We start from the raw sequence: 26,609 nt of genomic DNA, 5'->3' as shown, positions 1-26,609 counted from the left end.
TCAAGTAGGACTCGGGGCTGTCACTACCTAGTACTGTACCTAGTAGAATGTCTACCTTACTTGTTTCGTTTAGCCAGCATCGATATCACGTCGTGCACCCTTTTCCCGACCTAACTAGTGCAAGGCCGTTGAAGAGAGGAGAGCCAGTAGCCATTTGCCGTTAGCCATGACCCATGCCGACAGCAAACTGCCAGGGTTTTGAAGCGCGTACCCGGCCGGTACGAGGGTCGCTTGGAAGTTGGAATGCAAGAAGACCCCTGGTCAAAGTGGCCACTATGATCATACTATTATGTTGTACAGTACATACATACATACGTCTAGACTACGTACTTCGTTTAGTACTAGGTTGCTGCCGAGTACTTCCACGAGTACTTGCAGGTTGGTTTGTTTGTTGTCTGTCGGCGCAGATTAAACTTTGCCCGCCCACAACTGACCGTCGCTGCCTACCTAGTACCTTTTCCATTTGAGCGGCATGAAACAAACATGAATAGGGGAAAGAAAGTCAGTCCTGCCCAGTTCCCTTGGTTGGAAAGCGGCTACTTTTTCAAAGAATGAGACCTACTAGGTAGTAGTTAAAGGTGCTGCTGCTGCTGCTGCGGCTGTTGATGCTGAACCACCGGCAGCATTATCGATGCGCTCACTACAGCGTTGCTTGCCAGCAATGTAAGGGTTATTGGTCGCCATTGCAGCATGGATGTGATGGCAATGCGAGTTATTCTCACCAGAACACCCGTCCAGCCTGCCACCGACCAAATCGCCTCACAGCAAACTGCCTGATCCCCACTTATTTTCATGCACCGGACCGGGCGGGTCTGCGGGCGAGTTGTAATTTACACTATACGTACAGTCCTGATTCAGAAGGCGAAAACTACTCACTAGACTAGTACTCCGTACGGAGCACTCAATACACATCGACCCCAGAAGCTCCGAGCCGCCCGGGAGCAGTCTCCCTCCACTGGACTGTTCCTCGAATTATCCCGAGCGCATATCAGAAACTCAACTCGCTTTGTGAAAAGCTCTTAGAGGGACGGTTTCAGGATCCAAATTCCATACTTAAGTGATGTATTGTGGCATTTCACCATGATGGAGAGTATGCCAATAAGGGTGAGAAGGGACCGTCTCCCGGTTTATCATCAGGGTGTTCAACCCTCCGTGTTGACAACATTACGTAGTTCGTTCTCCGATAAAGTTTTTCTGGGTCCATCCCTGGTGCTTCAGACATTGGAAGTACTAGGTAATCTTTTCTGGTTTCTTCTTTGGATTTAGTTTCTTTCATCGATTGCCCTGATCAGGTCACTTTTTTCCGGCCGAATCCACCGGCCAGAGAAATCAGTAAGAAGTTTGTAGGGAACGAACCAGGTTATCAACTGTGGGCGGAACCACCTGGAGTTACTCAATTCGTGCAAGCGCCGGCTGTGCCTAGGCGGATTACCCGTAGTTACCGGACGTCCACCGATCGGTGGTGGTGGTGGTGGTGGTGGTGGTAAGATGACTCGTGACTCGTAAGACTGTAAATACGTAACCACTACAAAGTATGAACCAACTAACCCGACCACGACCCTCCATCTACGCGGCTTGTTTCGGCCAGGTTCACAAAGTTCGCAACCCTATCCACTGTACCGTCGAGTTCCACATCTGACCGGACGCTTTTCCCAACTCGAGAATAAACCCAAAGGAAGAAAACCGTTACGCCAAGGGTTAGGTCTCGATGCTGCTACAGCGGGTGAGCCCGTACGAAACCCCACCTGCCACATGGCCAGACAACCAAAGGGGAAAAAAATAAAAGAACAACAAAAAGAGAGAAAAAAGGGAAGAAAGAAAGAAAGAAAACAGGAAGAAAGAAAGATAAGACAAGACAAGACACGAATTAGCTTTTCTTTCCACCCTTTCAGTGTTAACATGGGCGATGTAATATTTTTAGAGAACCTGATTCAGGGCCCGAAAGGGTAAGGTGACGGACAGCAGAATGGTAAGGCAGAATAAATGCCTGTGATGCAGTGCATCCATCCAGTACGAAGTTAGTTAATATCGGCAACGGCTAGCAGTAAAGTAAAGCATATTATGGTCCAACGCCTCTTTTGCAACGGTCAAGGAACTCTAATCAAAAGAAAGACCAGGGAGGGAGAGAAACCCACAGGTTCTCCATCTGTAATCTCCGAATGCTCTAACCCCATCATCATCATACAGCCGATATGCAGTCTAGGCTAGGTGCAGACAAAGGATCATGAACAATGCTTGCCCTCATACATACCCGAGTACATCATAAAAAGAAAGAGGGTAAACCAACCCTGAGGCAAGAGAAATGAGGGCCACTGGACGGTTGCCAACTAAGTACTAAGTACTGTACAAGGAAGTACGCCCAGCTTATCCGTACTCAATACATGGTTCGTTCCTCTTGCCGATGGATCCTATTATTAGGAGTAGGTATTTATGCCTATGCATGCCCGTTTCTTTATCGGATTAAGCCTGTGTGTACCTGTGTGTACCTGTGTGTATGTGTGTAGTTTTCCAGTCCAAAACCAGTCGATTGATACCTATGGAAGAAATACTAGTCTTTGGGCTAATCAAAATGTAATTTTTACCATCCTGATTAATATTTTTCGATTAACCAGGTACCTACCCTACTATACGGCTACTACATTCAGACTGTCGAGTACTGCTAAACTACTTACCACCACCACCACCACCATTATGGCCTTGTAAGAGATTCGATCCACGATTGCCCACCATTTGGACAATCCAATTTCCCCCCTTCTCCTCTCTACCCCCTCCACCCCCCCCCTCCCCCCTCCCACATCCCCCTGCTCCACCTGCTTTGTTAAATTGAGAGGGTCGGAGCTTGCCAAAGACAGTCGTGTCCGTCCAGAAAAAAAATTTTCCCTTCTCTGTCGTTCAAGGGCCCTAGAACTTATTTCTATTCCCTGTCTTCCTCCAAATTCAATTTGCGCGCCGCTCATGCTCCGATCCAGCACCACTCACATCCACATTCGCTATCTTTTTTCTCCCTTCTCCCAGCGTTTGCGAGCCGAACAATTGTCTTGAAAAGAGGTGTATTTCTCTCCTCAGTTACCAATGGCGGTCTCAGCGTCGTCTTCTGAGGTGCGGCAGGCTTTGGAGCGTGGACGGGACGGTCATACCGATAAGGCAACGAATGATACCCTGGAAGCAGCCATTGAAAGCTTATGGGGCAAGATCAACGCACAGAAGGATTATGTACTCGACCGCGACGAGTTTGCCCTATTCAACTACTTCATATACCGGTACAAGGGCAACACCGTCGCACAACGGACCGTCGCACGGTTCTGGGATCATTATAAGGGCGACCCAAACGCGGCAGAGAGCAAGACATAAGTGTGTTGCTCATTGTGTTCTCTTTTGACTTTGGTCTCTTACCGGCTGCAACCGTATTCTTACTAAGGATACATCGCAATCGAATTTCCCCGCCCAATTTGGGGCGGCATGATGCATACATTCAGTATCGGACGCTTCTGGACAAGAGGACCTCGAACAAGCTCAGGTCTCGAACATCTGAATGGGTCTTTCGAGGGCTGTTACTTCACCCACGACCCTCCCGCAATGAGACGCCCGTGATCAGGGAAGGGAATTTGAAGAAGAAGAAGTCGATGGGAAACAAGCCAAAAACTTGGCTACCGGGCCCTTCCTCCGGTGTCGTTGTCCCTTGACCCTCTGAGCGAATATGACAAACGAAGTGAGGGGACGGATGGTGACCTTTCGAGCCCACCCCGGCGGACGCCGAGTTCGCGTTACCCGATTTTCACTCGCATTATTGCGCGGATTCTCGAACCGACGTGCGTGCGAGCAAGCCGGTCCTCGGGTATAGCCGGTCTGCCTTTATGAACCCAAACCGAGCGCCTCCGTCTCTACCTGCATGCATGGACCTTGGTCGCGGAGGCTTGTTTCGGGTGCTCGGATATGTGCTCTTTGTCACCTCCGGGCACTCGAAATCCATCGCTCCGTGTTCTCGATCATCGATTAGACATCTTCGGGTCTTACTTTTCCCTTGTCTTGCGGCCCCGCGAGTTGCGGGGTTCTCTTTTTTCTTTATGGTGTGCTGCGCACATCTTGAAACATGACATCTAATTTTACATTTTTTATCCGCCTATCTTGACATAATAATCATGTTCTCTTCCTCCTCCTCCCTTTTTCCTTCCCCGATCGTCTCGGGACAGTCGATGTATTATTCTAATTTTGGCTGGTACAGCTCTTTCTGTACTTTATTATACCGCTTACTCGGTGTCATATGATTCAGAGTTATGTTCTACATATTCTAATATATTCTCGATCACAGGCAGAGGACACGAGGGACTGGCTATCTGAGAAGTCTGTTATACCATAGGCCTGATCGTATCATTTTCCAAATCACTGTTTCGTATGGGAAAGTCATATGCACAAATCGCGGATTTAATACGAGTTGATGAACAGATGTCCCTTATGTTTCATCCCAAGCGAGACCAAAATCGCTTTGGACCCAAGGTGTCATTTTGGAGGCTACAAGTTGTAAACATGGTACGAATGTCTCCCTGCTTGGACGGCTTACGGTTAACATGAATGATAGCAACAGAGGCCAGGCTGCGCCATTCGGTTGGCTTTCAGAAGAGCACGTGGTGCCCTCAAAAACCATTTCTACAAGGCAGCCCGATTTTTCCAGCCTTCAAGCAGTGGGCAAGTTCATCAAAGGGTAAGTAGACGCTAGTGGGTTGTAGGTGTAAGCGATATGATGCCAGTGTACCACATACATATAGGCTACGATTGACCTGTCCTGAAGTTGATTGCCTTCTTTGCTTCCTTTCAACTCGTCGTGAGAATTGCATTTGTATCTTCGTCATGAGCAAGAGAAATCTTCGTTACACATTCCTTTCTTTGAAGGTTCAACGCCTACATGCCCTCTACACCATAAGGGAAGCCCGCCTCCATATGCTGGTAAGTCTCAACAACACACAAGCCCAGGCCTTGTCAATTGTTTTCAGAAGGGACAATCGAGACGACATTGTCGGATATCCAGATGACATACGTGCCAATTATACAGTTCCAATTATTTATACAAAATAGCTCTATGGCGCGTAACTGCTCTATTTGTTGGCCGGAGAATCAGGTTGGATCAGTTTGTTGGAGTCGGATGAACGGGTATCGTTGGCAAGCACATCCGCTGGTGGATCTGCTCAGAGAGAACACATTAGCTCTAGTCTCGCCATTACCAGCGTTTTCGGTCACTTACCTGTCCTAGCAAAAGCCGCTCGTTGCGCGATATCAACCTGCTTGACCTTGCCGGCTTCGACGTCCGCTCTACTTAAACTGAGGAAGTTCTTGGGGAGGCCCATCGAGGACAAGAACCGGACACTCTCCTTCCACTCAACGTCCTTCCGGCCGCTGTCCCAGTTCAACTCTTCTCCCATAAGATCAATGACACTAGGCAGGGCTTCAAGTGCTGCCTCAGCATTGAGGAACGCTAGGCGAGTTCGGCGTGCGAGAACATCGACAGCAGTTTGTGCGTACTCGTGGCGAACAGCATAACGAACCTCGCCATCGATGAAAGGATAGAGGGTCGAGATGCGCTGGCCTCGGACGGGGAAACGAGCATTAGTCGGCGAAGACAAAGCCGCAACCTGCCAAGCTCGATCACCATATGATTGTGTCAGGTGCTGCGCCACATCCGTCTCGAGCCCATAATGTTGGATGAGGTTGATGAAAAGCGTCTTTGAGTAGCCATGGGCACCAATCAAACGGACCTGATGGGTCTGGCAAGAGCCATCAAGAACAGCGCCGTCAGCAACTAGCCCGCTTCCTCCGACGCCGCTAATGTCGGGAGCGTTGGATACTTCACGGGGCTTCAAACCGAAGACATTGACGGCCTCATCAACTGCCTCTTCGGCCATTTGCCGATAGGTAGTCCATTTGCCACCGGCGCAAGTCAACAACCCAGATGGGGAGACTGAGATGAGATGGTTACGAACCAATGCCTCGGAACTCTTGACCTTAGGATCGCGTACTAGAGGACGAATACCGGACCAAGCGGCAAGCACATCACTTCGCTCAACGTTGATGTCAGGGGCCAGGTACCGACGAACTTCCGTGAGGATCCAGTTGATGTCTTTCTCGGAGGGCTCTGGCTGGGTAGTGATTTCAGTGGGTTGATCCGTGGTGCCAGCGATTGTGTTTCCCTGCCAGGGCAGGAAGAAGATGACTCGGCCGTCGGATGTCGATGGATCAATAAGACCCATGTCTGACGGGCTATAGTAACCAGGTAGAATGACGTGGACGCCCGAGCTCGGCGCCACAATTTCCTTCACGTCAGGCTCGTCCATCTTTCTGATTGAGTCAGTAAAGGGTCCGGTCGCGTTGATGATACCCTTCGCTTTGATGGTGAACTCTTCCTCCTCCTGGCCGTTTCTGCCCTGGATTACGTCCTTGAGGCGGGCACCAATCAACTTGCCAGATGAGTCCTTGGTCAAGCCGGTAACCTGCATGTGATTGACGACAGTGGCGCCGTACAGTGCAGCTGTCATTGCAAGGGAAACGTTCATTCTCGAGTCATTGTGAGCACCATCTACCCAGTCATTAGAGCTTATACTAAGGTGCGGGGAGGTTGCCAGCCTCGTGATGGGAGATACATACCGTAGTACACCATAGCGCCAATCAGATTATCCTTTCTGAGCATCGGGAAAGCATCGATGGCCTTACTCTTGGTCAGGAAGTAGGAGCTCTCGATACCTTCTGAGCCAGCCAAAAAGTCGTAGAATTTAGTGCCTGCCCAGAAATAGGGTGCCTGCCACCACTTCTGCACCGGAACCATGATCGGGAGCCAGCTGGAAAGATGAGGGGCAGTGTTCAGGAAGTACTTCCGTTCCCGCAAGGCTTCCTTAACGAGCGCGTACCTAAAATAGGGAACTGTCAGATCTCTCATCGGAAGCAGGGAAGTATTTTGAGTCAGCTGACTGGTTATAATCCAACTCCCATACTGCCTTTTCCAGGTATCGCACACCACCGTGTACAAGTTTCGTGCTCTTGCTGCTGGTTCCAGAACTGAAATCATCACGTTCGACAATGGCGACCTTCAATCCTCGAGTCGCAGCATCGAGAGCGATTCCTGAGCCAGTGGCACCACCGCCAATGACCAGCAGATCATATTCCTCCGATGCACCTCCTTTTGCGGAACGCTTGAGATCCTCAATCTGCTCCAATCTGGATTTAATGCGGGGAAAACTAGGCGGCACCAGGCGGCCTTCGTGATAGCCAGGGGGCGGGACAGCAGGGGCCTCGGAACCGGGGATATTGCGAGGGCGGTAAGAGATGTAGAGCACTCCAGCACCCGCAGCCGTGGCGAGTGACGTATAGAGCAGCGGTCGCAGGAATTTACGCGAATGACGAGAAGCCATGGTATGTGGAAATTTATAGAGGTCCTCGTTGGCACTCTATTATCGAGGACAATGCTGGATTTAGACAGCTGGTTGGAAGGATGTTGGGCGGATGGCTGTCGTGAAAGATAAGATATATATAGATAGATGCTATATTATCCAATGGCTGTTTGTCGGTCAGACTCCGGGGAGAGAAAAAAAAAAGGACCATGCTGGCAGAGATCCTCCAACCAAGCAATTGAATCGACGATAACTTACCTAGATTTCGAGGGAAAGGTTCGTGAAGGAAGAGGGTTAAGGGGCGAAAGTTGAGAGTCAATTGTGTATGTGGAGGGTACGGGAGAATCTGGGAGGAGAGGAAGGGGAGATGGGAGGGGTTGGGTGAGAGGGATGGGAAGAGGAGGAGAAAAGGAAGAAGGGAGACAGGACGAAGAGGAGGAAGAGTATGAATGATACAGAAAAATGTTTTAAGAACAATTCGAATGCCGGGCCACTGGTCCACTTTAGTACTACGTATAGCAACTGTGTCGAGAGAGGGAGGAGGAATGAAGGATAGGGTACTCCGTGTTCCGTACTTGAAAGCGTACCCGTGCCAGTGTGAATGATCAGCTCTCAATAACCGGCTAACCTTCCAGTCTGTCCACCTATTCCCTTTTTTTCTTTTCCCCTCTGACCAGAAAGCAGTAATAGCAGCAGTGCGTCATGAGCTCTGCCTCTTTTGCGACAAACAGAATCCGGGAAGGGAATTGGAGGGAGAATGGGGGCGGGTCACGATGACGGCGTCGCGGCGTCAATCAGCATTGTCCCACCAATCAATGCCTCGGCAGCTCCGGCAGTGGATGGGTCTGGGCGATGATTTGGCTGTCGAAGCTGGACACCGTGCCCGCATGTGACCAGCAAAGATTTCCCGCTAGTTCGGAACATCTCCAATCTTTTCCCCAATCCGTTCTTCCTTTCCACCCCCCTTCCCCTTCCCTCGTCCAAGCTTCCCTCAATAGACATTAAACTATCTCTGATTTCTCTGATTTCTCTGAAGGACTCCCTTCTCCAGGAGGGGCCCAGCCCGGTCCAAAGCATTGCCGACCAGGACTATGGAGAATTTATTGATTGATTAGTCTACCGTAGTCTCCTGATAAATTTAGTACGCAGTACGGAGTACGGAGTGATAAGTTTAGCATGTACGGTGAGTAGGTAGTCCAACTGCTAAGCCCCCTATCGATAGGGATTTGTTTATGGCGAGGCTCTTCCCATCAGATAGAGCTATAAGATGCATGATTCTCCCGACTAAATACTGACAACTACAGTACTGTACATACGTACTAAGTACAGTACTCCCACTAACATCATTATGGCAGGTACCCATGCTGCTAATTTGTTATCTATCGATTGCTACGGTGTGCATCCCGTTCGCTTTCTGGTCCTGGCTACCAAAAAAAACAGAAAGAAAGAAAAACAAACCGAGCAGCACCCTAAATCTCAGTCGGAAGAGCCAAAAACTCCTGTTGCGTTTAGCCTGATACTCTGGTTGATGATGTCTGTCTTGCTCCACTTGTCCAGCCCAGACCCTGGAAAGTACTCCATATTGTCGGGGCCTCCAGGGTAGACAGAACGGCATGGCGTAATACCCCACTCGGAAGTGAACGGTCGGTTCCTGGGTCGCTGGTGTTTGACTTTGACGTCAGTCTCTCCTCCACAAATCTTGCTTCAGTGCTGTTCTTGCTTTTGAGGACGGACTTCCTGTTCACCTTTTTTTCCCCGAAGAACCCACTGCTGGTACCCAGTCAGTTAGTACCCTTGGGAATCTTACTTAGAGGCATTTCAGCCCTACTCTCACCTAGAACCTCCCGCACAGTCCACTTCATAAGCAGTAAGTTCGCTATCTGCCGGACTGGAAGGACGATATCTTCACGCCCAGACTGCAAAGATACCGCAAGCAACACAATTAGGTTCTTAAGGGCTTGGGTCATAAGGTACTCGGCTTTGTACCTGGCGACCGGACCCAACCAATCTTTGAAAATCGCTCCAATCGGCAGCCTTCCTGTTACAGAGATGATGTGCTATGGATAGGAATATCCTACGTATGAGTATTTGACCAGGTACAAGCTTCGTTAAGAGCAAAACCCTCGGTAGCCCAAAACCTAATAATTACTGTGCGGCTGAAATCTTGTTAAGAAATCAATGACCATCTGTAAGTTGCGCAGCGAGGTTCTGAATATTGAGGTACGGCCAGCCTAGGTACATATTCGTCTTCCCAGCCAGATAGCCGGGTATTATGACAATAATTGATAGAGGGAGGGGGTGCTTTCTCATCTGAGAAATGCTTGTTCGGCAATTATGCTGGCTCATCATGCACATCTTATGGACATCACAGCTCGTTCTAATATCATTGAATAGCACTCATTCATTCGGAATCATATGACGATCAGCTGGACACATTGCACCCCCCCCCTCCGTCTTGTTCACCCCATCCACTACGCGTGCTATGTGTAACTCGTCTGCCTTGGCCAAAGTCTACTAATGGCAGCTGCCGATACTGCAAGCAGATTCCAACCCCGCAAAATCGAAGAGGCATGTGCACTGGGGATGGGCGGAAAGGTTCCGAGTGCGGAATCTGGACTACCCGATTGTTTGTGCCCTTGGCCGCACAAGCCTCCCCAGCACCAAGTCCCTTTCTGCTAGGCTAGTCTACCCCGACTTTCTCGGTCTGGGGTAAACCTTCCATAGCCTCCGGCACAGGGATTTGTCCTTGGCTACTTTGTAGGCAAGCCTGTACGACGGAAATGTTCCTCGCAAGAAGAGGAGGACGGGACTGTAGGAAGTATCACGTGGGATACCATCAATGCACAGCTATGTTATAATAGATCCGAAGACCATCCGCTGAGTTGACTCTTCATCCCCTCAATCATCTCAACAGTGAGAATCGATTGCATTCATCTTTGGTCGTCATGGCTATTGCGACAGCCCTATCTCTTCTGCAGGGCAGCATTACCCAGTCGCCTTTGCGGGCGCTGACGGTGTTGGTCTTCACGGTCCCTATCATCTATATTATCTTGAACGAGTTCACTCGAGCGGCTGCAAGAGTGCCTGGGCTCAAAGGTCCCCGTGGCTTACCACTTATTGGAAACCTCGCTCAGATCCGGAAGAACGCCGCAGAGCAATATCGCATGTGGTCTAGAACATATGGACCAGTCTATCAGATTCAGCTGGGAAATGTCCCCGTGGTTGTTGTAAACTCAGCCGCGGCTGCGAAAACTATTTTTGGACAAAATGCACAGGCCTTGAGCTCAAGACCAGAGTTCTATACCTTCCACAAGGTGGGACAGTTCTTCACCCTCTTTTACCCCCCCCCCCCCCCCCCCAGCTCTCGTTAGCTCTCCCGCACAGGACAGGCTTAACATGTTAGTATAGATCGTCTCGAATACAGCAGGCACCACTATCGGCACTTCTCCTTACAGCGAGTCATTGAAAAGACGCCGTAAAGGTGCGGCCTCGGCGCTTAATCGTCCTTCTGTTGAATCCTACGTCTCTCACTTGGACGTGGAATCCAAAGCCTTCATCGAAGAGCTCAACCGTTATGGAAACAGTGGGAACACACCGGTAGATCCCATGGCAATGATTCAACGTTTGAGTCTGAGTCTATCCTTGACCCTTAACTGGGGTGTGCGTGTGGCATCCCAGGAGGAAGACTTGTTCGATGAGATCACTCATGTTGAGGAGGAAATCAGCAAGTTCAGGAGCACGACGGGTAACTTACAAGACTATATCCCTCTTCTGCGGCTGAATCCTCTCAGTGGGAACTCGAGAAAGGCCAAAGAAATGAGAGATCGGCGAGACAGATATCTCAACGCATTGAACCGGGATCTAGATGAGCGAATGAGGAAAGGTATACACAAGTCTTGTATACAGGCTAATGTCATCCTTGATAAGGAAGCAAAGCTCGATGCGGATGAGCTCATTTCAATCAGCTTAACGATGCTATCAGGGGGTCTCGATACTATAACCACGTTGGTGGCATGGAGTCTTTGCCTCCTTTCGCAACGACCGGATATCCAGGAAAAGGCCGCGAAAGCCATTCAGGAACTATATGATCAGGACACGCCGCTCTGTGATTCGGGAGACGATCAGAAATGCGCTTACGTCGCTGCTCTCGTGAGGGAGTGCCTAAGGTGATATACAGGACACCCCTGACCTCGACATACACTTCTGACTATCATTTTACATGCAGATACTTCACTGTCCTCCGTCTTGCACTTCCTCGAACATCCATCCGGGACATCACTTATAATAAAACGGTCATTCCAAAGGGCACCGTCTTCTTTTTGAACTCCTGGGCTTGCAATATGGGTCAGTGGCTACGCATGACTGAGTATGCCTTGTGGCAGAGGCTAATTTCATAGAGCTTCAATTAGACCCCGAAGTCTGGAAAGACCCCGAGGAGTTTCGACCCGAGCGGTGGTTGGAGCAGCCAGATGCCCCTATGTTCACATATGGCATGGGGTACCGCATGTGTGCGGGTTCTCTCCTTGCGAATCGGGAGCTATATCTGGTTTTCATGCGTACCTTAAATAGCTTCAGAATCGAACCAGTTGACGGTGTCGACTGGCATCCTGTGAGAGGCAACTCGGACCCCACTAGCCTTGTGGCGATACCCAAAAGGTACAGGGTTAGGTTTGTGCCGAAAAACAGGGCGGCACTTGCAGCATCGTTGGCTCGTTAATCGAGACCATGCCTGGTGACAGGCATTTTGATCGACTCGAGCCTTCTCACAATAGATTACCCGGATGGGATTTTTGATTGCTATTTACTGTCCTATAACATCCGCCCGACAAAAAAACGGCTGTCCGGCCCGTTCAAATGAACTTTTTATCCTGCGTGTACAAATTTGGGCATTGGGGTGCACTCCCTAGGCATACCGAGCCCGCGTATGATGAAAAGTATGGTATGCCATTGATTTGAGCCTCGGGGTTTCTCACTTGCCTCGACCGCCTGTTGGGTTGCGAAGGCCTGTAGAGAAGGAACGTTGGTAGATAATGAGGCTACTTCCTAAGTATTTCTCTAGTTTCTCTCTAAGCCCACGTTGTACTGATAAGTCGAAGCCCCTACTTGTACCGCGGAAGGGGGATTTATCCCATTTTGAGTTAGAGTCATTGATCAAGAAGTCTATTTATTAACAAGTTATCGGGTCTGATCCACCATCGGGGAAGAAAGCAAGAGCTGCAAAGCAATTTTCAAAGGGGTGTGCTGCCCATCACCCATCGATTGTTTTATTCTTGTGTCTCTTTCGGTATGGCAATACGTCTTATGTGACCAGGACGGCGATGATGCTATAAGCTAAACATAGCCTGACTTGAAAGTCTATGGTGTGAATTGCAGTCTCAGGGCTTGATAGTAGCAGTGTACATTTTGCACCATAGTAAAAGAACAGGAAGAAGTATGATATAGAAGGGGTTGTGGTTTAGTGGTATAATATTCCCTTAGCATGGGAGAGGTCCGGGGTTCGATTCCCCGCAACTCCAGCTTTTTGTCACTCAAGCCAGCAGGTAGCATAGTAGCCATGAGTCGATCCGGTCGGTACTTCCCAGAACATGACCACGCTATAAACACAGAGCCCATTCTCATCAGGAGAAGATGATTTACACCAGCGATCTTTCCCATGCAACCGGCATTAGTATTGGAAATACTGGTATTCCTATCAAAATACTTCCTATATCGAGAGATGTTAGAGCTCTTTTAGGCCGAAGAAGGTATTGTTATTGATATGGATATATATTATTACAAGATTTAAGCGGGGAGACAGACCTTCAGCCTCCTCCCCTACATGGCTTTTTATGCTGGGTCAGGTAAGTCGCCGGCCCCAGCCTGCGGCATGGGTCTTGCCGCGGCGGAGAACTTAGCTCCTGCAGGTGGTATAAAAACACTTGCACATTAACACAGGGTGCAATATTGTATATATTAAGACAAGATCTTAAGCGCGGGGGCCTGGAGCCTCCCCTATATAGCTTTTTGTACTAGGTCTCTAAGGTAAGTTGCCGGCTCCAGCCTGCAGTATAGGTCTTAAGCAACTGTTTATATATAGTAAAAGTGTCAGCGTCGCTAATCCGGCACGTGGTTCCAAAGGCCTTTTCCCACTTGTTTACGTGCGGGAACGTAGCTGGTTCCACCAACCACCAAGAAAATCAAGAAAACATGTTCCAGAGCCTACCCTGAGGAACCACGAAGCTCTACCGCCTACTTAAGAGGTTTAAGGCCGGCTGTATTGGAATTACGGCCGGTGTATTAGGCTGGGCTACCTGAACACGTAACATGGGTGTATACTTATATGCTACCCACTACTGGGATGTATGTACGTACATACAATAGTGAGTAAAAATCACTTAGGCTTGTCTAGAACTTGCTAGTTACACCCGGTAAATCGAAGATAAAAAATGGAGCTGCGGGGAATCGAACCCCGGACCTCTCCCATGCTAAGGGAATATTATACCACTAAACCACAGCCCCTTTGATACATATCCGATTTTATTAGTGTTATATATTCCAAATCAAGCGGGCCTGTTTTGACTACAACCATAAGTTAAGTGTATGCAAATGTCTGTATGCACACTGCTTAGATCATCATATGCATATTCATATGTGTATGTATGATTACAGTATGGGCTTGGGTTATTCATTCTTCCTTTATGGCTTATACAAGAAAGTCTCTAGCCACAAGGAAGAAGAAAAGAACAGGTTTGAAGAGGACGGGCAAATATGCAATCCAGGTTGGTAAATTATAACATATGTAGGGCCTGGATGGTGCCTTGTTAGTTCCGTAGTTGTAGCTGGTTCTTTCCCGTGTACAGTTTAGCAACACCAGCGAGCATGCCGAGGATGGAATAGATATGGCACCGTCTGTATATTCCCTATGAGGATCATAGGGCCCTTATCAGCAAACCATCTACCTTGTGAAGGGTCCTTGGATGGGATATTATCTCAGGATATATAACCCATGCCGTGCTCGCGCACTTGGTTAAAGATGGTAATCACCCGACTTCAAGACACTCATATAATCTCCTAAAGAGGCAAAAAGCTTGAGCTGCGGGGAATTGACCCGGACTTTTCCCATGCCAAGGGGATACTATACCACTAACCCACAGCCCCTTGTATATATATACCGGTTTATTACATATACTACAGTTATCCACAATTCCTTCTCCATGCCGTGTTCAGAAGTACCCAAGGAATTTACAACCGTGGAATACTCCATCATCCAGCTTGGAAGCCTCGCACATCACACCGTCAACGGTTGGCGCTGACCTACAACGATCAGAAACATAGCCAGCGGACAAGGCACGAGGCAACACATGATATCAGCAGCTAGTAAGTTGGGCCTAGCACAGAAGAGGTTGCACTCGATCCTAAGCCGCCAGTGGGTGGTAGTAAGCGTAATACATCAACTCTGTGAACTTCGCCTATACTAGGTATGAACGCCAATTCCGGGACCTCACCAAGTTCGGAAGTAGAAGCGGAAAGAGGTCGCAACGAGAGAACAAACCGTGCTCCAGCCAGTAACTTCTGACACACCTGCGGGCCATACGGGACACCGATTTTTTGATTTTTTTTTTTTTCACAAATTAAACAGATAGAAAAGCCTTGCTTGCTCGGGTTGCCACTGGCTAGAATACTAAAATTGACAGCCTGGAGAGCAGGAAGGGCCTCTTGGCAAGATTTGAACAGGTTTCAGGCAAAGGTTTGCGGGAAATTAGATAGCTCGGGAATAAAAACTCCCAAGCTTTGGCATCTATTGTGTTGTGATTGTTCCGAACATACAAACCTTCTTTTGAATATCCGATTGGCAAACGACATGACACGAGAATCTCGGAGGTCAATCCGCGAACGGTACGATCCGAACTAAGCCTGAACAGAGCCTATGGCCTCCAAAGCCATCATTCTTCCATGCTCTACAACGAGATTTTACGGGACTTGGCCCTGAGCGAAAGCGCCGGAATAGTGTCAGCTAAGACTGGGCTCTCTGCCCCAAGGTGGAAGCGCACGTGCTTCAATAGCGCCATGCCCCAAAAATGGCCCAATAATGGCGAGGTCACAGAATGCAACACCTGAGTTGTAGGTGCCATGCTCAACGGAGACATTTTTGTTGTATCCATCATATGAGCCTTCTCTGCCAAATTACAGCAACCCATACTTGATCTGATAATCCTGGAAAGCTGGCTTATGCCATGCCTACCAATGATTATTACCGGTCCCCTGATGCATCATGAGACTCAGCTGGCACTCTTATGAGGGTTGCGGGTAATTGTGGGTTGTTGAGATCGCTCTTGCTTGCGGAACGAGGGGTAACGGGGTTCACTATGGGTGACAATATCAGCAAAATGCATCCACCACAACTGAGACTTGAGAAGAGTAGGTAAAATGCTCACCCGAGGCCATACTAATCGCCCTCAGTACATTGTCCCAGTTTGCAAGAACACAGGCGACGGCTAAGAATAGAGAGCGGAGAGAATCAGCAGCAGCTAGACGAATATACTGACCTGGAAACATACCTTCAGTTCCATCTCTGAGAGTTGCAATTTTGATTTCCAAGGCTTGCATCTGTTCTGCCAGTGCACCGCTCATGTCTCGCAACTGCCTTAGATTCTCTAGCTCGGCCTTCTTAGAAGCTATACGCGCTGCCAAGGCCGATGACTGTTGTTGAGCGATGGCCGATGAGTGATTCGGCGGACGAAAGGAGGCTGCTGCGGAAGGTAGCATTGCGGCCAGTTGGGGCAACAGATATCTAGGAATCAGAGAGCTGTCGCTTTTTACCCTACAGGGGCGAAATGCTTGCAGTCTGTAAAGTGAGAATATAAGCTTAGTTCATGTGTATGGTCTCAGACGATGTTGAGTTGTTGTCACAGAGGTGTGGTGTCAGGCAAATGAGTACCTAGTACGCATTGATCCAGAACAGTGCCGTCGACTGGACATGGCCAAGTGCCAGCTGAGGGGCGGGACGGAGCCGCCACCACTAGTACAAAATAGGACAATTGTCAACAAGCTAAACCGCATCGTGTTTACCTGTTACCATCCTCCGAGGTATCTTGCCCAACTCATTCTACTGTAGGCGACAAGGGCCCCGTCGCGGAATCTCTCTTTTCCACCCGCGTGAAGGGCTAATCGACTTTGCGATAGCTTAAGAAGGAGATTTAATTGCCGCTGTCTGCGTTTGCGACACAAGCATGGCTCGATTGAATGAATCGACAACGACGGAGTCCATCGAAGGCTGTAAGTTCCACACGGCCAGAGCTCAACATTGCTATTCCCTCCGATACAGACATTTTGACAAACAACTAGTGAAGCGACGCTTTGTGCGGCAGAATCGCGAAATCGCCCGTGTCAATTCCATACAGTCCCTCCGCATCCGCAGCCTTGAGTCGGAGGTTTCTCACCTACTCGCCGAAAATGTTTCTCTACGAGAACAAGCGATAACACTGAATCGGGAGCTAGAAAAATATCAGGCTGTCAAGATACTTCAAGACGGGGTCTATGACATCAAGTCAAGACTGGATGCTAAATTGACAGAGTTGACCAATCTGGTAACTGAGCTGGGTGGGCTGCCGCGCGACTACAGAAAAAAGCAAGATACCGCGCAGAACAGGAGCCCGACGCAGCCATCACAGTCAGCCCTTAACTGGGAGCGCAGGACCGCCGAAATGGAGCAGAATTTCGCCTCTGAGGAGGAAGGAAAGCTTCCCGTGATACTAGAAGACAAGTATTTCCCAAGGAAGACGCTGGAGTAAGCATACAATGCGATTATCTCTATCAGGGTATGGATTCTTACTGCTCATAGGCCGCGCGATACACAAGGATTGCTCGACAGTGGTGCTATTGATCAACAGTCTCCGGCATCTCGGGCGCTAGCCACCATGGATACAAATTTTCCCATTCCTCCAAATGAGGAGCCCCCAGTCAACGGGCCGCTCGAGATTTGGACGAAATCAAATCATGCCGATGTGCTCCTTCCACTCACAAGTTGTCATGAAAAAGAGGAACACCAACTTGATGCGACGATTCCAGAGAATGATTCTGCGGCGTATGAGGCAGATCCTATGCGAACGAACTCGATATCTAGACCGATCCTCGGTGCAAAACGAAAGTTCTCGGCAGATATTGATGATCGATTTGAGAGCCAGCTGAATGGGAGCAACGATTTCGAGTATCGGCAAACTCGTTCACCCCCCGGGACAGTCGACCCAATTGACTCAACATCCGCCAGATCACCGTTTAAGGAAGACACACACCCACTTAGAGAAAGCAAGAAAATTGTCAAGCAAGCAAGACGGAGGATACTGAAGCAAAGTAAGGCTAATGTTTAATTCTGATCGTGCGGGTCGACATCTAATTCGAGGTATAGAAAGCACCAATGTCAGCATTCCATCACCAAGAAAAGCTTCCAATTCCATGCTCGATGATGCACACCTCCCGCGTGAAGATAATGTCATAGCAGCAGTCGATGATAAGGGGAATGGCCTGGGCCTTGTAGAGACTACATTATACACGCAGAGCGAGGATGATACGCTCGGCCGAGCGCCGACGCACCATAGCCCCAAAGCAGAAGCCGGGAATGCCAGTATGGCACGCGAGTCAGTGAGTCTAGGGTCCCTGACTAAAAATGATCGACTTGAGCAGCCGAAATCAAGAGCGGATACAGAGGATGCAGTAGCTGCCACTGGGTCATCCCGACCGACAAGGCGCCAGAGAGCCATTGTGAGTTATGCAGAGCCTAATCTACGCGATAAGATGCGCCGGCCTACGAACGAGTTAGTCGCGGCAGTGGGGGATCGAACACGGAGAACCTCTAGCACAATTGATGCCCCTGTGAGCACGGGAGAGGATGGGGATGCGTATCGGCGGCGCAAGTCGGACACGGCCAAGTCGCAAGTTTCGGGCACTACAGGGACTGAGTCACCGTCACCTGCCTTAAATCCAACTGTGGAATCTCCCTCGAAGAGTATGAAGATGGTGTCACAAAGGAGGCGCAAGGCCTCTCTCGCGAGCAGGTACGACCCTGCAACGACTCGCGAGACAGCCGAGGGTGGTAGTGAGCGTTCTGATCATCCGATCACTGATCTCGGGAATCATGGTCATGAGCCGGAAGGCCAAGGTACTGCTGCACTCTCAATCAAGGATAATTCAGATGAATGCCTCAACACGCGATTAACAGAGGCCACCTGTGGCAGTATGGCAAAGACAATATCGCGTGCACACAAGCCACAACCAGCTACTGCTAGACAATCGAAACGGCGCTCATCGAGCCTAAAAGCCTCCGAACAAGACACACTCAAGCTAAACGAGGCAGTCCAGGATTCCCGAGATATCATACCGAGTCTTTCCAAAGTATCGCCTATTAAATTCAACGAGAGACTTGAGCAACCGGATCACGACAGGCGCGCTTCAGCAGAAATAGTTCAGGTATCTTCGGCTACATCCGTCTCAACAGAGACAAAGCAAGTTAGCCGATCCCTGCGTGCCGCTGCTAGAAGAAGGAGTATGATGCTGTAGATGTTTCGTGGACCTGCCAATCAAGCAATGCTATGTACATAATATCAATAATTGGACTGGGTTCATGTCATATCATAACTGCCTGAAAAGCTATGGAACAGGAGACATTGCACGCCATCAGTAGCCTAATTCGTAAGGCTGCGAACCAAAATAAGAGTGTAGCATACTCCTTGAGATGGACAACGTCACAAAGGATGTATAGCAACGCCCCACCTTCGAAGTTAGGCCACGCTGGCTCGTAGAGATCCAATTGGTTCATGGAAGTGAATTCAATCTTCACAGCTGTACCTGGATTGGTTGGGTTACTAGGCTTGAATAAAGCTTGATACAACATCCCGAACACATATATGTAGGTTTGATAAGGGCGAGCTTTGAGTTCTCCCCAATAATCTATTCTTTGCTGCAAGCAAGGCACTTAGTGGTTCGAGAGACCATGCTCAACGATCCCTTGTTGTCTTCGGCATCTTCTCGTAGGCATTGGGGCTAGGTTTTCTTCGTCTTGTCTTTGCGGTATCCGATGGCTGTTCTGATGATGTATGTCTAGGGCTGTTGTTGTCACAACTCATGTGATGACGAGACCGCCGCCCGCCGTTACAATGAGTCTGATAATCAGCGCCGTAATCGGAATCGGAATCGGACTCACTGGAATCAGACGATTCTGATTCTGAGCTACTTTCACCGACAGGTCGAGCTTTATGGTATATGCAGCAGACTTGAGACAGATGAGCGATGTGTCGTGGAAGGTATTGGCTTGGCTCCCAGAGTGGACGCGTGCTTTCTCACCTTTGGAGCTTTTTTTCCCCATTCCCTCGTTGTCGATAACGTCATCTCTCCACTGTATATGCCGAGCTGGACTTCGAATATCACTGTGCTCATCGGGGATCGATCGGTCTTCTGCACTTTCTGCACGTAGTCTCAGAGTTGCTGATAGACGAGTCGTTGAAGGGCCCTCATTGGACTCCGCTAATGACTCGGTTCTGGAGCCACTGGGTGAAGTTGGAACTGTTTGATGAACTTGAGGCATCCTGGCAGGTTGGGAACTCTCGGTGGTAGGTATAGGTGATGGGTAAGTATGTCATCAAAGTTGAGATATGGAAGACTAGTTAAGCACAACGGGCTATAGTCATTTATCAATCTAACACAATCCTTCCGTCCTCGGGAAGAGGCCGGTCTGGGTGCAAATTGACTACTCCGTACGTAGTCAGTTTATCTCCACCAATGAGTAAGCACTGCCTTATGACCAACTGAACTAGTCAGTTCATAAAACTAGTGAACACCTTTCCATAGTTATCCTACCTACGGAGTACTAATCTTATAATAATATACAGAAGAATCGAACTTCCAGTCTCTTTAAAAATACTTAACCATATATTAAGATGTAATATAATTAGGTAATTTTTACATGCAATTGTCAGCGGGCTGCCAACTTGCCTGCGCTGCCTGCTACCTTGATTCAATATCTAGTCATGCCTCACGTACCATGCCGAATTGGTTGCGGTTAGCGCTATTTTATCAAGTTTAACTCGGATGCATCCTCCTTGCAATACAAGCCTCAGACCAGATTGCTGAGTGAGATGACAAACTTGCGACTCTTGTTGCAGTCTGTCTCTTCAGACACATCATAGTACTATCTCTCCACAATATCCATGAAGACAAGGCACCTCTATGGGAATAGAAATACACCCTTTGAAAGAATCTCCCTCTTTTAGCCACTAACAAGAAATGATATTCGTCCGGGCCCCCGCTTGAACGGAACAAATGTGTACAAGAATTGATCAATTGCTAATGTCAACCACATCAAGGGAGCCTCGAGATGAGATGGCTTGGAATTCATTCGCCGTGGAGCATGAAGAAGAGGAAGTAGGAGTTCGTGGTAAGATGACTCGCCCAAAAGCGAATTAGTCTTGGTTGGGTATGGGCCTTGGGCTTTTGGTCGAAATCAGAAACCATAATACGACCAGCCATCAAACATGTCACCGCATGATTCTGAGTCTCTTCCAGCCTTCGATGACACAGAAACCTCGGCGCGAAGTTCTCTTTCCAGTCAGATCTCTTCGTCCTGGTCCATTTCAGACGGCTTCAACAACCCTCCAACTTTCAATGCACGGTCCCGTTCGGCGGCCTTGGCGTCTCGCGCTTCCTGTTCCCTTTCATCTGCGTATAGTTCGGCATTGTCACCCGGATTTTCTTTCAGAGAAATCAAGAAGTCTCGGAGATGTGTCTTGAACTTGTTGAAATCATCGTTGTAAGTAAATAATCCAGCGACGAATTGTTTGGCCGGGATTCTGATTCCGTAGTCAGTACGAAGATTCTGAGACAAAGGTAACCGAGAAGTACATACTCTTGAAGGTTCTTAAATGCACTGTGTAGGGTTTCCGCCAAATACCTCTGCAAGAAATCTTTGTTGCTTGTTCCCATGGGCACTTGGCCAGGAGAGTAGATAGGCTGCTGCACTTTGCCGGACTCTATGAAGTAGAACATGCGCGACAAGAGCATAGCCTGAGACTTGAAACCTGAGGTAGAGAGGATGAGTATGGTCTCGAGATGGGCGGAATAAAGCATGCGTACCAGCCTTGTGATTACTATCACTGAGAACAAAAAACACATCCCCAAGGATCTGGATGAAGAACCGTTGGAAGAATGCATTCGACGTCTGAACATCCGTTTCCGCCATGTTGTTTATGAGTTCGAGGCACATTGTAAGGCCGGTGTTTTCGACTTCGCGGTTGACATGTTTACTTGCCCACATGCAGGAATCGATGACAATCTTGAACTGCGGAGGCTGTAGCTTGAGTAGGGCCGGAAAGCAATATAGATTGATTGCTTGTAGCAGTTTGAAGAACTGCACACGATGGTCTGGGTATTCGTGGTAATCCTTGTTGATCATCTCCAGAGTGCATTCGAAGACACTCTCCATTATCATAGGAACCTTATCCTCCATGAGGTTCTGTCGGTGTCGTTAGCTCCTAGTATACATAAGCATCTGTGGTAGTGGATATTGAGGACTCACGTGTAGCTTGTGAATAATTGTAGTCATGACGCTAAGAACTTCTGCCTCACGGGCATCTGGAACATTATGATTGTAATCCACAAGAACAGCCTCAAGCAAAGGCGGTACCATGCTAGCGTTCACCATCTCTAAGTCGTCGGCTTTTTGCACGTAAGTGTCTATGAGCTTCAAGATCTCTTTCTTGATTGTTCTGAGTCCTCTGACTCTGGGTGTCTTGGTTGCAATTTCACCTAAAAAAGTACGTCAGAGGTATGCTCCATAAAGATAAACAAGGCAAAGATGATACTGGGCAATAAAGACGGGAAAGCTGAAAGAGCAGGTGGATAGGGTAGGTTATTACCATCTTGCGCAACAGCATTGTTGATGAGTTGACTGGACGCCCGGTACATGTTCAACATATCATGATAAATTCGTCCGAGCTGGGAATAGAAGTATGTTCCGATCGAAGAGCACGCAGCCACATTTGTTTTCATGATATTGCCAACGATCTTGATTGTGTCACCATCCTCCAGGATTTTGGGATTTTGAGTGGCCTGTCCAATGATGGAATCCCAAGCAATGTTGGGCAATGACATAAGATTCTCAATCAATCGGTCCTGTAAGCTTTTCTGGCCCTGAGCAGAGATCATATAACCGCAAGCCTCGTAGAAAGTATGGACCTGCTGTGGTGAGAGGTCGCAGGTGATTTTCCTCATATTGCGGACTATCTCCTCGATAAAAGGTTCGTTCTCGCCTGGCTGGAGCGCAACGAAGTGTCGTCGACATTTGTTGGCAATCTTGATGAAAGTGTCGCAAGCCATATCCTGGACACCTGCACGCTGTTAGGAGGATTGCCTAATGCTGTGAGTGGACAAACTTGCCTTCGTGTGTTTCATGCATGAATTCGAACAACTTGTTAACCACCGTCTTCAAAAACTTCCAGTGCGCCTTCAGGAATCTGGGGTACTGTCCCACAATATACATGATGTTACTAGCGACGACGGCTTTGTTGTCCTTTCCGCGCTTCATCTCAGTCAGGCCAAGTAGATCCTTGATGACATTGACCAAAAATCTCTTTTCAGTCTCTTCGTTCATCGCTCCGGAGATTGACCCAATTGCCCAGCAGAGAGTATTACAATTGTTCCAAGACCACTCGGACCCATCAACCTGCTTAGCCAGCTTCTCAATCATGATATTTTCGGTGTCGACAACGTCCAGATGAGTGAGATAAACCAGACATTCGCGAATTGTCTTGTAGAGCTGGATAGTATCGCTCTCCTTGACAAATTCGCGAACGATCTCGCCCTCGTCGTTCTCGACAATTAGAACTTCTTCGGGCCGAACGATTTTCTCAATCATGACGGTGCGTAGGCTGGAAAGGACCTCCTCGTATTTATGTTTGCGAAGGGTGTAATTGGCCAAGGTGCTGGGATGCGGCGCGCCTCCGTTTGACAGCCCGCTTACACCCATGCTCACCAGTGGGTTAATGTCGGTGATCGGAAGCTGTTGCATCTCTTCATAGAGCTCTTGCACCAATTTTGTCCAATACTCCAAGCAGATTTTGAACACCTCTCTGTCATCGATTTGACTGATACGGATCAGGTAGAAATGGGCGTGGGTGAGGTAGTCACGATTGGGAAGCGTTTCAACAAGCTTAACATGGCAGTGATATCCGATCAGCGCCTGGGGAAGGGGAAACAACAGATGTAGTGAGAACTTACACTGAGATGAGCACTAAAGAAGCTGCAGAGAAAAAGAGCCAGATTGAGAACGAACTCCTGATCTCGCGAATTGCTCTTAGAATATGTTGACTTCAAATCCATCGACAGAGGTATGATCGTAGAGACAATCGTTAAAGTCTCCGTGAACATACGGACCAACTGATCATCGTAATTATAAGGGTTGCCGATCTGGAGCCCACCGATCTCTGTAAGGCATTTAAGAGTTACATTGCGGTACTCTGCATTGCCCAGAAAGCGGGTCAAGAGGGTGTTAATTATGGAAGTTTCGAAAATGTATCCGAGCGGAATCCAGTTCAAGAACCGAAGGAGGGTCTCCAGTGTAGCTTTAATCAAAGTCGTCTGGTTCGCGTTATCCAACACCTGGGAACACAGCTGAAAAATGGAGGAGAATTCGTGGGTCATAGAGGTCTTCAGGTTCCTCGCTTTCACGGAAGTCATTTGGTCCTGAGAAAAATCGAAAACCTCCTCGGACAACAAGCGGAGAATGGTCATGTTGTTTTCGCAAACCGATAGGCTCGAGTGGCACGATGAAATGATATCGTTTATGAATGTCGGCCAGTTGTGCGGCCATTCTTGCTTCAAGATCGAAACTAGCACCAGATTAAGCTTGTTCAAAAAAACGCGTTGGCTTCTCAGCTTTTCCTCTGTTTCGGAGTTATCAAGGATGAACTGGACGATAAAATTTCGGATGCCTGGTAAAAGTCAGATAGTTCCCTATGCACCTTCATGAGACGGCCTTTACCTAGGCACTGCTCTCTCGGCAGAACCTTCCATCGTGTCATGATCACATCGTCGAGGACCTGAAGAGCAAGATCTAAGCAGAGTCAGTACCCCGCAAGTTTCGATGGATATATCTTTCGGTATCGTACATTTAGTTTGTGGATATGAGGATTCTTGGAGGATATTCGCTGCAAGCATCCAGGCGTCCTCATTTTGTTTAAACTGAGCATCAAGCACAAATCAGAAAACCGCTCTTGGGAGATGCCCATGAAAGTTGCTCACTTACATCAGTCAGGGTCTGCTCGGCTTGTTTTTGCTGTGTGCAGTAGAATTGGCGCAGATTAGTGAATCTAAGGTCTCTCGAGTTCGAAAAGTGGCGGATGATAACTCACCAAGTCGCCCTTGCCCTCATAGAAGGCCCGGACAGTGTTGTCCAACTCCTGTATGGAAACAGACATCCCGCTCGAAAGTTTGACGTTGCTGTTTTTGATTAACCTCAGCCTTCGAGGAGGAACGAAACTGGGTGAGTTCGAATATCCCGTGAAGACTGTGGATTAGAGAAGTGCCGAAGATAGAGCAGATGGGCAAAATGCTTTGGCGGGGTAAGAGGCTTCCTTGGAGGGGTTCGACGGAGGTAAGGAGAGCTTGGAGCAATCTACAGTTCGAAGATGCACCATTCACAAGGGGGGCTGGAAAAGTGGGGTAACTCAACCGCGAGGCAGTAGTAGCTTAAATTGAGCGTTCTGGCTTTGGGATAAGGATATGATGTCTGAGGGTAGACTAAAATCAGCAGATGTCTGGCGGTGAGAAACAGCGCGTTCCTTGGAGTGTTGGCGGCTCACTTCTTGGATTAGCTAAGTAGCTGACCATACACTTCTGCACCGCCTTCAGGAATACTGCCGCCGCGGCAATCTTCATGCTGCCATGTCCCTGCGGCACGCTGGGCTTGGCAGCTTTCCTTAAACTACGACGTCTAGTTAGTAACACGCCATCATCTCCTGCGTAAGATAGAGTAACTTTACACTTACCAGAAATTCTATACCAATCTCTATCACCCGCAGTATTTCGCACGATCTTTGAACTCTACTTTCTAAAATGAATGATTGTCTTCTGGCATATCTGAAGGATATACTAAATAATACCATTTTGATGAACGAGCTTAACCATATATGCTTTTCAGGTGAAGTGACATATCGTAGCGAATCTTAAAAGCATAGTGGGTTGGTTCAAGAACGGGTACCAGGTTAAGTCTAAAGGTTCGAGTTAACTAATCCAAGCATATAACTTCCTTTTAACTTATAATACACAGACTGTGCTCACCTTCATCGTCTCCTCGGCAAGCAAAGGTGTGACAGTACTCCAAGTGTGTATTATTGGTGTGAATTGGTTTATAAGTAGACCCAGGACCAGCCAGCAGCAGCAGCACCCACGCACAAACCGCCTTCATAGTCTGTGTGCACCAATGGTTGGCCCCGGGGGGGCAAAAGGTGGCCAAAATTGAGCGAAGGAGCCACCAGCAATGGATAATAGGCTTACAAGTTACAAGGTAAGCGACTACGACTACTACGGTACTACCTACTAAGCTTACTTCCTACCATAGCGGCCAAAACCCCAGTCTCGTCACCTCGACGCTAAACTATCCTACTGGAGCGCACAGGCGGTCGGCCTCTAGGTACGGAGCGGGTACGCAACCTCTTACCGCGCTTCCCTCGCGCGGGAGGCGATAGGATTCAAAGCCAGTTAGGAACTAGACTAAGTGGCACGTCACCTGAACGCCTAAGTTGCTAAAACTATGCTATTGCACCAAATAAAGTCGCAGCCATGATTCTGAGATGATAACATGCTGGCACCCCTACTCCCTACTGTACTGGGGAAATGTAAAAGTCAATATTAAATTTTGACCGTGCCTGAACAGGAAAGCTGAGTTATTGCCGTGGACTTGTAACCTACCTAGGTGCTTCCTGGTAAAGGACTAACTACAGTCGACTTGTCCACTCCCGAGTCGATACTACGAGTAAATACGGAGTACTGAGTAAGTTAGCTAGTGGTTGCCACCGCAGCTCCTTCGCGCTGCCCATGGCCGATCGCGCGCCAACCCTGTCCGAGCTTCCCATCGGCTGAGCCAGCTGGCAGCCGCAATTCTTTTGCTTCAGAAGATAGTACTGACACGTACAGTACTCAGTGCTCCAAGTCATTGATTAGTGTGCAAGCCCTTTTGACCTTTTACTCAAACCCCCTTTGTGACTCCCCCCC

General features: G+C 48.6%; 8 protein-coding genes and 3 non-coding genes across 11 annotated transcripts; 5 read left to right on the top strand and 6 right to left on the bottom strand.

Moving 5' to 3' along the window:
• Positions 1–509: 509 nt before the first annotated feature.
• Positions 510–980, top strand: BO86DRAFT_104850 (uncharacterized protein). The gene has a single exon (XM_025665887.1). The coding sequence runs from the start codon at positions 606–608 to the stop codon at positions 882–884; it is 279 nt and encodes a 92-aa protein (XP_025526926.1). The 5' UTR covers positions 510–605; the 3' UTR covers positions 885–980.
• A 2,092-nt stretch (positions 981–3,072) lies between these two features.
• On the top strand, positions 3,073–3,351 carry BO86DRAFT_314795 (uncharacterized protein; the record flags this gene model as incomplete). The annotated part of the gene is made up of 1 exon (XM_025668060.1): positions 3,073–3,351. The coding sequence occupies one exon, from the start codon at positions 3,073–3,075 to the stop codon at positions 3,349–3,351; it is 279 nt and encodes a 92-aa protein (XP_025526925.1).
• Positions 3,352–5,080: 1,729 nt separating this feature from the next.
• On the bottom strand, positions 5,081–7,654 carry BO86DRAFT_104830 (glycerol-3-phosphate dehydrogenase GUT2). The gene is made up of 5 exons (XM_025665886.1): positions 7,632–7,654; positions 6,955–7,539; positions 6,634–6,893; positions 5,237–6,565; positions 5,081–5,176 (listed from the first exon to the last, which is right to left on the bottom strand). The coding sequence occupies exons 2-5, from the start codon at positions 7,392–7,394 to the stop codon at positions 5,091–5,093; spliced, it is 2,115 nt and encodes a 704-aa protein (XP_025526924.1). The 5' UTR covers positions 7,395–7,539; positions 7,632–7,654; the 3' UTR covers positions 5,081–5,090.
• A 2,223-nt stretch (positions 7,655–9,877) lies between these two features.
• On the top strand, positions 9,878–12,090 carry BO86DRAFT_363500 (putative cytochrome P450 phenylacetate hydroxylase; the record flags this gene model as incomplete). The annotated part of the gene is made up of 4 exons (XM_025669975.1): positions 9,878–10,687; positions 10,782–11,539; positions 11,599–11,717; positions 11,783–12,090. Exons 1-4 carry the CDS (start codon positions 10,319–10,321, stop codon positions 12,088–12,090), a joined length of 1,554 nt encoding a protein of 517 aa, XP_025526923.1. The 5' UTR covers positions 9,878–10,318.
• Positions 12,091–12,817: 727 nt separating this feature from the next.
• Positions 12,818–12,889, top strand: BO86DRAFT_t159. Its single transcript has one exon. It is a non-coding gene; the product is annotated as a tRNA-Ala (tRNA).
• Positions 12,890–13,799: 910 nt separating this feature from the next.
• On the bottom strand, positions 13,800–13,871 carry BO86DRAFT_t158. Its single transcript has one exon. It is a non-coding gene; the product is annotated as a tRNA-Ala (tRNA).
• Positions 13,872–14,440: 569 nt separating this feature from the next.
• On the bottom strand, positions 14,441–14,510 carry BO86DRAFT_t157. The gene has a single exon. It is a non-coding gene; the product is annotated as a tRNA-Ala (tRNA).
• Positions 14,511–15,536: 1,026 nt separating this feature from the next.
• Positions 15,537–16,287, bottom strand: BO86DRAFT_104659 (DASH complex subunit DAD2). The gene is made up of 3 exons (XM_025665885.1): positions 15,911–16,287; positions 15,788–15,847; positions 15,537–15,716 (listed from the first exon to the last, which is right to left on the bottom strand). The coding sequence occupies exons 1-3, from the start codon at positions 16,116–16,118 to the stop codon at positions 15,604–15,606; spliced, it is 381 nt and encodes a 126-aa protein (XP_025526922.1). The 5' UTR covers positions 16,119–16,287; the 3' UTR covers positions 15,537–15,603.
• A 295-nt stretch (positions 16,288–16,582) lies between these two features.
• BO86DRAFT_431478 (shugoshin family protein) lies at positions 16,583–19,353 on the top strand (the record flags this gene model as incomplete). Its single annotated transcript, XM_025675767.1, has 5 exons — positions 16,583–16,628; positions 16,698–17,139; positions 17,194–17,702; positions 17,758–17,990; positions 18,033–19,353. 5 exons carry the CDS (start codon positions 16,583–16,585, stop codon positions 18,903–18,905), a joined length of 2,103 nt encoding a protein of 700 aa, XP_025526921.1. The 3' UTR covers positions 18,906–19,353.
• Positions 19,343–20,528, bottom strand: BO86DRAFT_419516 (PPP1R11/YPI1 family protein; the record flags this gene model as incomplete). Its single annotated transcript, XM_025675126.1, has 4 exons — positions 19,343–19,617; positions 19,689–19,868; positions 20,308–20,348; positions 20,524–20,528. The coding sequence occupies 4 exons, from the start codon at positions 20,526–20,528 to the stop codon at positions 19,343–19,345; spliced, it is 501 nt and encodes a 166-aa protein (XP_025526920.1).
• A 421-nt stretch (positions 20,529–20,949) lies between these two features.
• BO86DRAFT_419515 (exportin CRM1) lies at positions 20,950–24,814 on the bottom strand (the record flags this gene model as incomplete). Its single annotated transcript, XM_025675125.1, has 11 exons — positions 20,950–21,190; positions 21,247–21,418; positions 21,474–21,852; positions 21,916–22,145; positions 22,256–22,726; positions 22,776–23,547; positions 23,616–24,328; positions 24,379–24,450; positions 24,506–24,578; positions 24,643–24,672; positions 24,749–24,814. The coding sequence occupies 11 exons, from the start codon at positions 24,812–24,814 to the stop codon at positions 20,950–20,952; spliced, it is 3,219 nt and encodes a 1,072-aa protein (XP_025526919.1).
• Positions 24,815–26,609: the final 1,795 nt, after the last annotated feature.

This window comes from Aspergillus japonicus, assembly GCF_003184785.1.
Source record: "Aspergillus japonicus CBS 114.51 unplaced genomic scaffold BO86scaffold_29, whole genome shotgun sequence".
Classification (NCBI taxonomy): Eukaryota; Fungi; Ascomycota; class Eurotiomycetes; order Eurotiales; family Aspergillaceae; genus Aspergillus; species Aspergillus japonicus.
Note: the sequence above shows the minus strand (reverse complement) of the source record. Positions and strands in the feature narration are given on the sequence as shown.